The sequence below is a fragment of the Ornithorhynchus anatinus genome, chromosome 20 (genome assembly GCF_004115215.2).
Source record: "Ornithorhynchus anatinus isolate Pmale09 chromosome 20, mOrnAna1.pri.v4, whole genome shotgun sequence".
Classification (NCBI taxonomy): Eukaryota; Metazoa; Chordata; class Mammalia; order Monotremata; family Ornithorhynchidae; genus Ornithorhynchus; species Ornithorhynchus anatinus.
Window position 1 is genome coordinate 12,584,866 of NC_041747.1, and position 14,781 is coordinate 12,599,646.

General features: G+C 42.9%; 1 protein-coding gene across 7 annotated transcripts in view; it reads right to left on the reverse strand.

Moving 5' to 3' along the window:
• The window catches only part of MCF2L (MCF.2 cell line derived transforming sequence like), a 121,811-nt gene that overhangs the window by 52,592 nt on the left and 54,438 nt on the right, over positions 1-14,781 (reverse strand). Inside the window, exon 1 of one of the 7 annotated variants that reach the window (XM_007668692.3) lies at positions 10,811-11,085. The exons of 5 other annotated variants lie outside the window; for them this stretch is intronic. In XM_007668692.3, the coding sequence (XP_007666882.1) occupies positions 10,811-10,883 (73 nt within the window). In that variant the 5' untranslated portion in view covers positions 10,884-11,085. Of the gene's footprint in view, positions 1-9,219; positions 9,415-10,810; positions 11,086-14,781 lie in introns of those variants that run through there. One more of the 7 variants, XM_029048107.2, reaches the window with a different exon arrangement.

Consider the following 14,781-nt stretch of genomic DNA (forward strand, 5'->3'; position numbering starts at 1 on the left):
AGGTCACACAGCAGACAAGTGGCGGAGTCAGGATTAGAACCCAGGTTCTCTGACTCTCAGGCCCAGGCTCCAGTCACTACGTCCTGCTGCTTCTCATGTCCTTGCTGATATCTCTCCTCTTGAATCCTGTGAAAAGCTGTTGGCCTTGCCTCAACCACTCATTGTTCCAGCTAAGCCACAGAGCAATGGTGATACGGTATATGACTGATCAGTTCTGAATGACATTTCTATACCCATTAATTATTATAATGGTGTTTAAGTGCTATGTGTCAAGCACTGTTCTAAGCTCTGGGGTAAATACCAGCTAATCAGGTCAGACAAAGTCCCAGTCCTACATGGGGCTCAAAGTCTAAATAGGAGGCAGAACAACCAGGCAATCCCTATTTTACAGATGAGGTAACTGAGGCACAGAAAACTGAAGTGACTTGCTCAAGGACACACAGCAGACAAGTGGTGGAGCTGGGATTAGAACCCACGTCCTCTGACTCCCAAGCCCCGGCTCTTACCCATGTTGCTCCTCTAATCAAATCCTCTAATCGATTAGAAATTTTTGAGCCTTTACTATATGCAGAGCACCCTACTAAGTGCTTGAGAAAATACAATACAACCATAAAAAGTGACATTCCCTGCCCACAAGGAGCTCACAGTCTAGAGTTGGGGAGATAGACATAATACAAATAAATCAAATTACAGATATGGACATAAGTGCTTTGGGGCTGGGACAGGGGAAGAACAAAGGGATAAATTAAATAAAGGACAAGTGCTTGGGAGAGTATGACAAAATTAGTAGATAGGATCTATGCCTGGAAAGAGCTTTTCATTCCCATATTTATTGAGCACTTACCTTGTTCAAAGCACTGCACTAAGCACTTGGGAGAGTGCAATACAACAAACAGACGCATTCCCTGCCCGCGACAAGCTCACAGCTTTCAATAATAGGGAGGAAGAAATAAACTACAGCTAGAGAAAAGCAGCAGAATTTAAAGATAGGCACAAAAGTGTTATGGAGGAGGGGGTGGGAAAAGCACCTAAAGGGGGAGAACATGAAGGCATAGGGGATTCGTAGACAGTAGGAGAGTAGGAGAGACTGAGTCACCACTGCTTCAAAGCCTTACTGAAGGCACATCTCCTCCAAGAGGCTTTCCCTGTCTAAGCCCTCCTTTTCTCTTCTCCCACTCCCTTCTGTGTTGCCCTGACTTGCTCCCTTTATTCATCTCCCCTCCCAGCCCCACACCACTTATGCCCATATCTCCCAGACTGAGCTCCTCTTCTCCCTCTACTCCCTCTGCCATCCCCCCTTTACCTCTCCGCAGCTTAACCCTCTTTTTCCTTTTTTTCCCCTTTTCCCTCTGCTCCTCCACCTCTCCCTTCCCATCCCCACAGCACTGTACTCGTCCGCTCAACTGTATATATTTTCGTTACCCTATTTATTTTGTTAATGAATTGTACATCGCCTTGATTCTATTTAGTTGCCATTGTTTTTACGAGATGTTCTTCCCTTTGACTCTATTTATTGCCATTGTTCTTGTCTGTCCGTCTCCCCCGATTAGACTGTAAGCCCGTCAAACGGCAGGGACTGTCTCTATCTGTTGCCGACTTGTTCATCCCAAGCGCTTAGTACAGTGCTCTGCACATAGTAAGCGCTCAATAAATACTATTGAATGAATTTGTTTATTTCTATTCATGTCTGTCTCCTCCTCTAGGCTGTAAACTCGCTGTGGGCAGGAACTGTGTCTGTTATATTGTTCTATGGTACTCTCCCCAGCGATTAGCACACAGTAAGCACTCAATAAATGTGACTGACTGTGACAAGTACATTGCAATAATGGGGCAATTAGCTGCTTATCACATAGTTGAACTGCACTAAAACAAGGGCAGTAATCCCGTTTTAGAAAATTGGGCCAGTTACATATTGGGGAAATTACAGAGTCCTGTCCCATACTTCATTTTTTCCCCTCGGCATGAAGGAGCAAAAGTTTTGTAATGATAAATGCTGCTAATTCATCTCCCTTTCAGATCTTCTCTGGGAAACAAATTGACAGAATGAACATAAAAGCAAAAAAAAAAACAACCCACCAACAGACAAATCTTAGGCATGCTGAGATAGAAAAAGAAAAGGAAAGCTGCTCAAAGCAAGGCTTCCTTCCAGGAATTACATTTGCTGAACTGCAAACTCAATTTAAGATTTGTGATTGACCTGCTTCTCTAAAATTCTTTTTCCCACTAATATTTGGGCATGCTATTTATTGAGCACTTAATCACACAATAAGCACTCAATGAATACAACTGTCTGTAGAGCTCTGTATTAAATGCTTGGGAGAGGGTGATACAACAGAATTAGCAGACAGAACCTAAATAGCTACTGTAAAGACAACTCCGTGGGCTGACCAGAATTGAAAACAGGGAAGCTATATAACACTGGGGAAAAAAAAATCCAAAATGGTCAAAAGTGAAAATAACTGAAAAAGAAGGATTTATTTTGAAATAGAGTGGGTACAAATAACTTGGGACATTACTGGCCTATCTTGGAGGGAAAAAGCATGATTCCTTCTAAATTTGGATATGACTGACTTACTAATAACAATGAAAATAACTGTGGTATGCGTTAAGCACTTACTACGTACCAAGCAATGTAGTAAATGCTGGGATAGATAGAAGGTAATGAAGTTGGGATTCTAATGCTAATAGCACTAGGTTAGGGACAAGAATACCTTAGAATTTACAGGGCTACAGATGATGAGTCTACGGTGTGATACCCTGAGGAGAAATCAGAAGACAATACTGAAATCACAAAGTAACTTGTAGAAACCCACAATGCAAGAGTCAAAAGGAAATTTTCTTTCAACTGAGTTCTGGGTTCTGATTCTAGGTTTTGGGTTCTATTGTACTCTCCTAAGGGTTTCTTTCAGTGTTCCGCACAGAGTAACCGTTCAAACAATATTCATTCAATAGTATTTATTGAGCGCTTACTATGTGCAGAGCACTGTACTAAGCGCTTGGGATGAACAAGTCGACAACAGATAGAGACAGTCCCTGCCGTTTGACGGGCTTACAGTCTAATCGGGGGGGATGGACAGACAAGAACAATGGCAATAAAATACCACTGCTCAAGTCACTTCACTTCTCTGTACCTCAGTTACCCCATCTGTAAAATGGGGGTTAGGACTGTGAGCTTATTCTGTCCAATCTGATTAGCTCACATCTACCCAGCATTTAGTACAATGACTGGCACATGGTAAGAGCTTAAAAAACACTTAGCTGCTCTGGGCCTCTATTTCCTCATCTGCAAAATGGGGAATCAATCCTCCTACTTAAACTGTGAGCCCCATATGGAACAAGGACTGTGTCAGACTTGATTATCTTATATTTACCCCAGCGCTTAATACAATCAGAACTTGGCACGGAGTAGGAGTTTAACAAACACCACAGTTGTCAGCCATTTTGGTTATCCAGTGGTCAAACTGTTCTTAACATTAAGCCAATGACTACCCAAGCCAAATGATGAAGCTGGATTCTCCTAAGCTCTATGATTATTTCCTGGTAGTTAGTTGGGCATTTGGTAATGTAAATTAAGTCTTCCGGATCAGGCACTGGGAGCCTCTATTCCGCTACACTGCACTAAACAGGTCACTGGTGGTCTGAAAGAGTTATTCTTCGCAAACTCCCTACCATTATCGAGGCCTTCGAAAAATGAACTATGAATATTTGGTTCAAACTTGATATAGCTCCTTCTGGGCAGTGATCATGTCTACCAATTTTGTACTCTCCCAGCACTTAGTACAATGCTCTGCACACAGTAAGTGCTCAGTAAGTATGATGATTCCCAACTCTTCTGTATTATATTCTTCCATGCACTTAAGAGTGCTGTGCACACAGCAAGTGCTCAATAAATACCACTGATCCCTTCATTGACAACTCTTTTGTAGTGTACTCTCCCAAGCACTTAGTACAGTGCTCTGCACACATTAAGTGCTCAATAAATGTCATTGATTCTTTGATTGTCAACTCTGTATACTCTTCCAAGCACTACAGTGCTCTGCACACAGCAAGTGCTCAAAAAATACCACTGATTCCTTCCTTGATTGCCAACTCTCTCGTGGCGTACTCTCCCAAGCACTTAGTACGGTGCTCTGCATACAGTAAAGTACTCAAAAAATACCACTGATTCCCAACTCTCCTGTATTATACTCTAAGTGCTTAGTTTAGTGCTCTGCACTCACTAAGTGCTCAATACCACTGATTGACCGATTGCCAAACCTGTTGCATTGTACTCTCTTAAGTACTTAGTTTAGCGCTCTGCACACAGTAAGTGCTCAGTAAATACTACTGATTGCTACCTAGCCCAGCACCTGGGCAATTTGCTGTCCTCTGTATTCAAAGATGATGTCACCGCATGGAAATGGGTATCACCAAAGAGACTATGGTTGGAAGGGCAGACCTTAGCACAATATTGACACATTCTTTCCTAGTGTCCTGACCTGCTAGCGGTTTGCAGCTTCTGAAAGTGCTTTCCATTTTCTCCTTAGTTTCCCACTCTCCTTGAAGTTTCTGCGGGTGTGGGTGAGTTCTCTTTTAAGGGCTTTTCAATTCTGAAAATGATATTAGTGATGGGGTGATGGTCCAGGCAAGGCTAGGTCCACACAAAGATAAGGGTTGGGGGAGGAAAATCAATTTATTGAGTGTTTACTGTGTGCAGAGCTCTGTATGAGGTGCCTGGGGGAAGACAATATCATGGAGTTGGTAGATACACTTCCTGTCCAGAAGGTCTTAGAGTGCAGAAGTTTCTTGCTCCTTAGAGCCTCTCCTGAAGGAAAAGATCATTTGCACAGGATTTTAAGGAATTTAAGAGTGGATTAGGGGAAGGAGAAGGGGTTGGTAGAGTGGCAAGAAAGCAGCTTGGCCTAGTGAATAGAGCCCTGGCCTGGGAAAGAGAAGGAACTGGGTTCTAATCCCGGCTCCGCACCTGGCCGCTGTGTGATGTTGGCCAAGTCCCTTCACTTCTCTGGGTCTCGGTTACCTCATCTGTAAAATGAGGATTAAGACTATGAACCTCAAGTGGGATATGGATTGCATCCAACCTGATTAGCTTGTGTCTACTCCAGCGCTTAATACAGTGCTTGGTACATAGTAAATACTTACATTTATTAATATTAATAAGAATGATATCCTGTTGGACAACAACTGTTACCATGAAAATCTTAAGGAAACAACGGTTATCCGCTGACAACCAGTGAGGTCTCTGACATACATGGGGGGATTTCCACAGTCTCAGTGAAATCATGATCACATGAAGGAGTGGGCTTTTTGCCAGAGCCAGGGGGTGGCAGCAGCCAACTGCCGAGGCAATATTAGGGTGCAATTAATCCGTAATTGTCGAGCACTGTGCTAAGCGCTTGGGAGAGCACAATATAACAGAGTTGGGAGACATGTTCCCTACCCACACAGGGTTGGTTTACTTCACTACAAAGAACAAAACTCAGAATTCCATCATCACTTGAAAATAATGTGACCTATTAAGTGAAGAGTGCATCTATCATCCCCCAGCATTTAGCACATAATAAATGCTTCATGAATACCATCATCATTATTATTATTACCTGGGAGAAAATCTGTAGAGATGGCACTTCAGTGACCTTCTTCTCTCACTGAAGTTGAAGGCCTTTTTATAAAAATATTTTTTAAAATTTCTATTAATGTCTGCCTCCCCCTCTAGACTGAAAGCTCATTGTGGGCAGGGAGTGTGTCTGTTGATTGTTCTACTGTACTCTCCCAGGCACTTAGTACAGTGCTTTGTACACAGTAAGCGCTCAATAAATATGAATGAAAGAAAGAAAAGCCTGTGAAGAAAAGAGGATTGCCAAACTTCAACTGGAGAAAATCACCACTGCAGTGAAGAATCATGAAAGCCGGTAACAGCTTGGAATCTGATGGCACATCTGCCTGAGTTGGACCAAGGGGAAGAGAATGTTCTGCTCAGATATTTACACCAACTTCCTCAACGAATGGAACACAAAAGAAACGTGAGAGGCTTTCAAGAAGCAGCATGGCCTCAGGGAAAGATCCTGGAACTGGCAGTCAGAGGAGTAATTCATCTGTAAAATGGGGTTTTAATTGTATCCCTCCTCCTTTGACTGTGAGCCCCATGTGGGACAGGGACTGTGTCTGACCTGATTAACTTGTATCTACCCCAGAGCTTAGAACAGTGGTTGGCACATAGTACACACTTTACAAGTACCATTTAAAAAAAAAAACCACAACAATCCTCATATTTCAGATGAAACGTCTAATGATGATGATGTATGGTGATACAGTATAGCTTAGTGCAGTGCTTTGCACATAGTAAGAGCTCAATAAATACCACTGACTGATAAAAGGGTTAGTCACACCTCGCTCGAGGATGCCATTCAAGAATCGAATTTTGCTTTTTTTTTTTTTAATGGTTCTTGTAAAGCACTTGCTATGTGCCAAGCACTGAACTAAGCACTGGGGCAGATACAAGCTAATCATGTTGGACACAGTCCCTGTCCCATATAGGGCTTGTAATCTTAATCCCCATTTCAGAGATGAGGTAACTGAGTCCCAGAGTAGTTGAGTGACTTGACCAAAGTCACACAGCGGACAAACGGCAGAGCTGGAATTAGAACCCAGGTCCTTCTGACTCCCAGACCCGGACTCTATCCAATAGGCAACACTGCTTCTTCACCAACAGAGTAAAGTGAGAATGTGAAAAGCTCCACAGCTGTGTTTCAAGAACCTGACAAGGCCCTTCAGAGGTGGTTTTTCCTCTGGGAAATTCTTCCATCTCAGTATCTTTGAGCATCACTGAATGTCCTTGAATGAATCACACAGGAGCTGTTACATATTAATGACAGTCCTACAGAACCATGGGCAGCAGAACACACACACACACACATACACAACACACACACACCCACGATGACATGAAAATAATTTCACACCGATTTACAGAATCCAACAAAGCTCAGAAGGTTATGGTCGAGTTGTCCCCTGGGAATTCCATCACAAAACCAGAGATTTGTCCAAGGAGACACTGGACTGAGTGGTGCCGTTGAATTTTGCTACTTAAGGGGGACAATGTTCAATAACACATGGAAAGGAAAGCGACCCCTTTATTTTATTTTATTTTTTTTGATAGTCGGAAGGAGGCAACAACAAAGAATCAATCTATCTCCAGGCACAACTGAAACTCTGCCTGTTCGAATTCTCCCTTAACGTTTGTCATCCCACTACCCTTTTGTGGGCACGGAATGTGCCGAACATCTCTGTTCTACTGGACTCTATGAGCTTAGTACAACACTCTGCACACAGTAAGCGCTCAATAAACTTTCATTCATTAATTCAATCGTGTTTATTGAGAGCTTATTATGTGCGCAGCAGTGTACTAAGCGCTTGAGAGAGTACAACATGAAACACATTCCCTGCCTACAATGACATCATGGACTGCCTGATTACCAACTCTGTTGTACTCTCCAAAGTGCTTAGTACAGTCCTCTGCACACCATAAGCACTCAATAAATACCACTAATGAATTCCTCCTTGTCCTGAAGCCTTGGGCTACCCAAATTGTCCCAACTGATGATCTGAAATCTTAATCACCACTAGCTATGTGTTACGATTGATATCAAATAGCCAGGACAGAATCACTACAAATGAGATCCTGAATGGAGACAGCCTACCAGCGAGGAAACAATGGAACGCAGATGGGCTGTGTGGGTGTGTGGAAAGGGAATGAAAGCAGTGGGATACCCAAAGATGTGCTGAAAATCGGGGAGAGAAAAAGAAGGGGACAAGGTTGGAAGGAGGGAAAGGGACCCATAGGCAGGGAGGGCAGCAGCGTGGCTTAGTGGAAAGAGCCCGGGCTTGGAAGTCAGAGGTCATGGGCTCTAATCCCAGCTCTGCCACTTATCAGCTGTGTGACTTTGGGCATGTCACTTAACTTCTGTGTGCCTCAGTTACCTCATCTGTACAATGGGGATGAAGACTGTGAGCCCCATGCGGGACAACCTGATTAGCCTGTATCTACCCCAGCACTTAGAACAATGCTTGGCACATAGAGTTTAACAAATACCATTATCAATATTATATCTTAGGGAACAAATGAAGCACAACTTAGATGGAGGCGTCAGAGCCGTAGCTTGCCCTGAGATAATGACTGCCCACCCCTTTGCCCCAACACTTAAGGGTCTGAAAAGGAGGACTACGGGAAAGCCGAGATTTTAGAAAGGTCACCAAGGCAAGAAGCAGAGATGAAAACAGCCATCAAGCAGAGGCATCAGAACAATGCAGTAAAAGGCCACCTCTTCCGTGAATGGCTCTTTAAAAGGCAAGCTCGCCAATGTGGTTAAGGCACAAATTCATTCAATTGTATTTATTAAGTGCTTACTGTGGGAGGACCACTGTACTAAACGCTTGGGAAAGAACAATACAACAATAAACTGTGACAATCCCTGCCCACAACGAGTTCACAGTCTAGAGACTAGATTAGAGAGAACTGAGAATACATTTCAACCAATTAATCATATTTATTTGTCAAGACCTTACTGTGTGCTGAGCACTGGACAGAGCATGGGAGAGTACGATATAACAGACATATTCCCTACCCCACGGGCAGCTAACACCACACATTTCATCACAAAAGACTCATCATTTGTTTGCTGGGGCTCATGAAATGAAAAAAATACAATGAATTGCCAGTCTTGCACTTCCCTTAAATCTCTTGCTAATCACAGCTCATTATGGGCTGGAAACACTTCCGCTGTGTTGTTATATTGTCCTCTCCCAAGTGCTTAATCCAGTGCTCTGCACACAGTAAGCGCTCAATAAATACAACTGATTGAGCCCTGGGAGTCGGTACGAAAAATTGCACTTCCCCCTCTCCTCCTACCCCTTTGCCTCCTGTACCCATGGATGTGCTCATGATGATCAAAGAAAGGATTAGTTGTTGCAGTTATTAACTTTCCTGTAACCCTACTAAAATCCTTGATGGGGGAAACCACAAATTGGTTCTCAACACAGGGGAAAAATAGAACAAAAAACCCTTCCCTCCCTTTACATGCCCAACTCCTTCAGGACACATTCTCTTGGAGGTTCGATTGTACTTCCCCAAATCAGACAGATTGCAAATTGAAAATTGATTTTCAAGAGGGAGGGAGAAGCACAAATAACCACCTATGGCAAATCATCCAAGAAGACACCCACCTTCATCACATACGTAAAACTCAGAAATCCTCCTCCCACGCCCGCAACAATCAAATGCACTCTGAGCTGGTCAAGTTCCGTCCTTCAAGTCTCGGCACTTCGAAGCTTCTAAATCTCTAGGCATTCATTTTGATGCTGAAGGATTCCTCTTTTAAGGGGTTTATTCCTCCAGATCTGGTGTTCTTGGGAGAGATTTCTGAATCAGCTGTGAAGCTGTGCATTTCCTCTAATGTTGCTCGAGGAGCCACTAATCTGGGTTTACGCGAAACCTCCCAGAATGAGTTGCTGGGATTGTCCATTTCATCACCCAGGCATTTTTACTGCACCCTCAGGCCCTCAATGAAGAAACCAATGGCCCACTCGCTCATTTCCTAAACTTTTCAATGTCTTTCTGTTTGCAACTCAAATCCTAAGCCTCTGTGTCATTCCATTAAGTCTGCTTTGTTAAAATTCACACAAATGCTCAGTTCATTAATTCTCCGCTAGCAGCCGGAAGAGCCGGTGGCCGGAAAGATGAACCGAGGATCGTTTCTGAAAGCAAATTCTGGAGAAATCCGGGGGCCCCTCTAATTTACCATTACTCCAACTGGCTCTGACCTGCCTCTCTTAAGACTTCCATTTGTCTCTTCTATCCTTGAGCACACTCCTCTACATCAATTGCAGCAAAGATTAGCCCAGTGAGAATGACAGCTTGGTGTACAGCCTCCTGCTGTTACACCAGTTACTAAAATCCAACATTCTCAACAGCTAACACTTTGGAGCCCTTAAAGACATGGGTCGATCATATGCATCGAGGAATATATCCAGCTGTGTGGATTAACAGGGTAAATATTTATTTTGGGTTACTGGGTTTAGTTTTTTAATCACCGCTATAGACCCACACGTGTTCCCATTAAGCAGCTGAACTGTAATCCCGCTAGGAATATTATTTTAAATGCTTCATTTACATGTCCCTGGAAATGGCCCTCTAGAGCATAAGCTTGTTGTGGGTAGCATGTCTGTTTACTGTCATACTGTCCTCTCCCAAGCGCTTAGTACAGTGCTCAGCATAAGGTAAGTGCTCAAGAGATACAATTGATTGAACAAATGAATGAAAGGTACATTGATTAACTTTCTCGGGGATGGATTTTGTGCTTTTAGTGCACGGTTTTACACGATGTTCAATTTGTTTCCGGATGTCAGGAAAATGGGATGATCACATGTTGGTGATCGGCATCAAAGAGCAAACAAAGAATTCTGTGGAAATAGGCGATCATGATCGGAAACCCTCCTCTATTTCAGTCTGAAACAGCCAGAATTGTTTCAATATACAGTCTCCAATAAGAAATGATGAGTAATTCAAGCCTTGAGCTTAATTCCCAGTACAAAAGCCCACAATCTCCTTCAGTTTCAGACATAATCAAGAGCAACGTGTTGGATTTCTCCCTATTCTATCGACAAAGACCAAAATAATCGAACTTTTGCTTCCTCGTCTTTTATGTCCTAAGCCTATTTCCATCACCCCGACGAAATCCAGCGGCGCTTCTGTAGCACGGATAAATCGAATGCCCGAATACAGAATTCCAAAACCAGACGCGCAAACCAGACGCACCTGTGCTTCTCTTCAGAAAGAGCCACAATTCTGCAATATCCCTGTACATCAAGGAGATCAGACTTAAGGTCATGCTGTCACAAATCAATCGGCTGCAAATTGCTCCAGAGAGGCGGTGACCTATTTATGGGGAAGCCTGTCTTCAGCGCACAAAGGGAGAGCAAAACTCCATCTTTCGGTCCAAGATGAGCCACAGAGGATACGCTACCTCTCTTCAAATCACACGCAAAGGATGTGTGGCTTCCAGAGGGATCGGAAACCCAGGGGCTTCGCTGCTCTGGGGCTTCTGATTTTGCTTTTGCCGAACAAAGAACGAGACGATATCGGACTCGATTCATTTATTCGCCGTATAGGAGTGCATTTAACTGTTGAATGACTGATGGGACACGAGCATATGGAAACAAGCGGTTCTGGGTCCGCTGGTGTTGTATGTCAAAAACCTCCCTACCGGAGCCCTGTGTTTAACCAGTGGTAACCTATCCAGAAAAGCCATCTTTCCTTGCCTCACTCCCTCCCCCTTCTCACTTCAGGAAATATACAGCCTAACAGCCTGTTTTCTTTCTCTGAGATCGTTATGAGTCAACTTTCTCTCTGCATTTATTTTAGCTAGTGTATTTAGGAAGGAAGATCTCCTTTTCTCCTCCTAATGGCTGGAGGAGAGCAATGGCAAAAGTGTAAGTTGGAATATACCGTTGTCGTAATGAGGTCTTTTAGTGTGGCCTCCCCGACAAGATCAATGATTTGGAAAGAGAGAGGCTACAAAAGAAGATTAGGAGGGGGTCTTTGGTTTCAGGAGGATTTAAAAAATAATTAACCAAGGGGCTCCACGCTGGGAAATCATACGAATGGCGCTTTACTACTAAAAATGGTAATAATGACAGTGGTGTTTGATAAGTGCTTACTATATACCAAGCATTGTGCGAGGTACTGGAATAGATCAATGATAATCAGATTTGATTAGCTCACAGTCTAAGGGTGAGGGAGAAGAGGTAAAAAAAAAAAATAATCATGGTATTTGTTAAGCGCTATGTGCCAAGCACTGTTCTAAGCACAAGGGTAGATACAAGGTAATCAGGTTGTCCCACAAGAGGCTCACAGTCTTAATCCCCATTTTCCAGATAAGGTAACTGAGGCCCAGAGAAGTCAAATAACTTGTCCAAGGTCACACGGCAGACAAGTGGTGGAGCCAAAATTAGAACTCAGGTCCTTCTGACTCCCACTAGGCTACATTCCTTCTCCTAGATACCTTTTTCAGACTCCGTTTGTACATCCGGCCCCCATCTGCTGTTACTGATTTAGATTGGGAACCAATTAATGTGTCTTTTAAATAGATCAGAAGCAGGGTGGCTCAGTGGAAAAAGCATGAGCTGGGGAGACAGAGGTCATGGGTTCAAATTCCTGCTCCTCCTCTTGTAAGCTGTGTGACTTTGGGCAAGTCACTTAACCTCTCTGTGCCTCAATTACCCCATCTGTAAAATGGGCATTAAGACTGTGAGTCCCACGTGGGACAACCTGATCACCTTGTATCCTCCCCAGTGCTTAGAACAGTGCTTTGCACATAGTAAGTGCTTAACAAATGCCATCTTTTAAGCGCTTAGTACAGTGCTCTGCACATAGTAAGCGCTCAATAAATACTATTGAATGAATGGTATTTATTGAGTGCTTGTGAGTGGACAGCACTGAATTACGGTATGGGAGAATACAATTCAGAGTTGGAAGATACAATGAGCTTACAGTCTAGAGGGACAGATATTAATTTATTTATAAATTCATATATATATTTACAAATCATATAGTGAATACATAATTCATAAATGGATAATTAGACTGTTAGCTTACTGTAGGCAGTGAATGTGTCTGTTGTATTGTACTCTCTCAAGCGCTTAGTAGAGTGCTTTGCACACAGTAAGCGCTCAATAAATACGATCGAATGAATGAATGTGCCTGTTTATTGTTCTATTGTACTCTCCCAAGGGCTTAGTACAGTGCTTTGCACACAGCCAGCGCTCATTATGTGACTGAATGAAATAAAAAATAAATGATAAATCATTTATAAGATATAAATTATAGATTTGTACACAAGTGTGTGGGGTTGAGGGTAGGATGAATTCTCAATGGCCAAAGGTCCACATGCAAAGTGAGACTACAAAGGGTTGAAATGCTGCCCTTTCAAAGAATAAGCATTTCCTCTGTAAATACAAGAGGCAGGGTGTGTGGATGTTGTGTTTGTGGGTTGGGACTGACACAGGAGCATATGTGAATGGAATCTGAAACCAGCCAATTAGTTATGTCTTATTTCCCCTTTGTAGAAGTGACTGGCTGGTCAGGACTTGGAGAAAACACAGAAAAACTCCCAAGACAACATTAATCCAAAGTAAAAGATGCCACTGTGGGAAAAAAAAATAACCTTCCAAGATGATATTGCCACAGAAGGTTTAGGCAGCTTTTACCCCATTGTATCTGGCAGAAGCAGTATGGCTTAATGGCTAGCGAGCAAGGGCTTGGGGGTCGGAAGGACCTGGGTTCTAATTCCGGCTTCGCCACATGTCTGCTGTGTGACCTTGGGCAATTTAATTCACTTCTCTGGGACTCAGTTCTCTCATCTGTAAAATGGGGATTATTATTGTGAGTCCTATGTGGGGCAGGGACTGTGTCCAAACTGATTACGTTTTATCTACCCCAATGCTTAGAACAGTGTTTGGCACATAGCAAGTGCTTAGCAAGTACCATAACTTTAATTGTTTTTATTAAATAAAATTTCATTTGTGGAGTCCTATTCTGGTTTCACATTGAAGATCTATTGTGAAGTAAATCAGGTTTTATTAGCCAAGCCATCCCGGCTATTCTGCTGTCAGGGTACAGAATCAGCAGAGGTTACTTACATGCACTGATTCTTTAAGTTAAGGGGGAAAAAAAAATTTCTAAGGGAAAAAGTACAATTTTACTATTCTTCCTCTGTTAATGACTTTTCCAGCCCGGCAGAGTTTAGTGATGTCATAAGTAATGTAACCTTCTAGTAGTGTCCACAAACCAAGAGAATATGCCTGAAAGATTCCTAACAAGCCAAGAACAAAGCTCCTTGTAACACTAATTTCCAAGTTACTCTCTTTGACCTTTACCTCCTAGCTTTAATCAGGGGACAGAATTCTTCATTCAGTTTACACTTTGGTACCATTTCTTTTCAGTCATCAGCCAGTTACGCTTGATAAACACACACAGTGTTCAAAGCACTGTACTAAACACCAGAGATATGCATAAATTAAACAGCTTACATATTTTTTATTTATTACATTATTAAACTCATTGTAGGCAGGGAATGTGCCTGTTATATGGTTATACTGTATTCTCCCAAGTGCTTAGTACAGTGCTCTGCACACAGTAGAGAAACAGCATGGTATATTGGATAGAGCACAAGCCCAGGAGACAGAAGATCATGGGTTTGTCTGTTGTGTGGCCTTGGGTAAGTCACCGCACTTCTCTGTGCCTCAGTTACCTCATCTGTAAAACAGGGATTAAGACCATGAGCCCCACTTAGGACAGGGACTGTGTCCAACCCAATTTGCTTGTATCCACCCCAGCGCTTAGTACAGTGCCTGGTACACAGTAAGCGCTCAATACCACAATTATTACCATTATTGCAGTAAACGCTCAATAAATATCACCAATGAAGAGGATGGGGACTGTTTTCTCATTTGGCTTTAGCCTTTCCCCATGTCAGTTTAACATTCTGCTGCCTAGATTATCTTCCCAAAATTCCACTTCAGACCCATTAGCCCCCCCTTCAAGAACCTCCAATGGCTCCCTATTTCTTGTCCGATCAAACTCTGACCAGTGGATTTCAGGCTCTTCCCATTCTGCTCTTCTACTCAGCTACCAATCCACGGCTCAGTGCCATTTATTGAGTGCTTCTCGTGCGCATGGCATTGCGACTACAATTCCTTGGCAAATAGAAACATCAGACAAATTCCCAG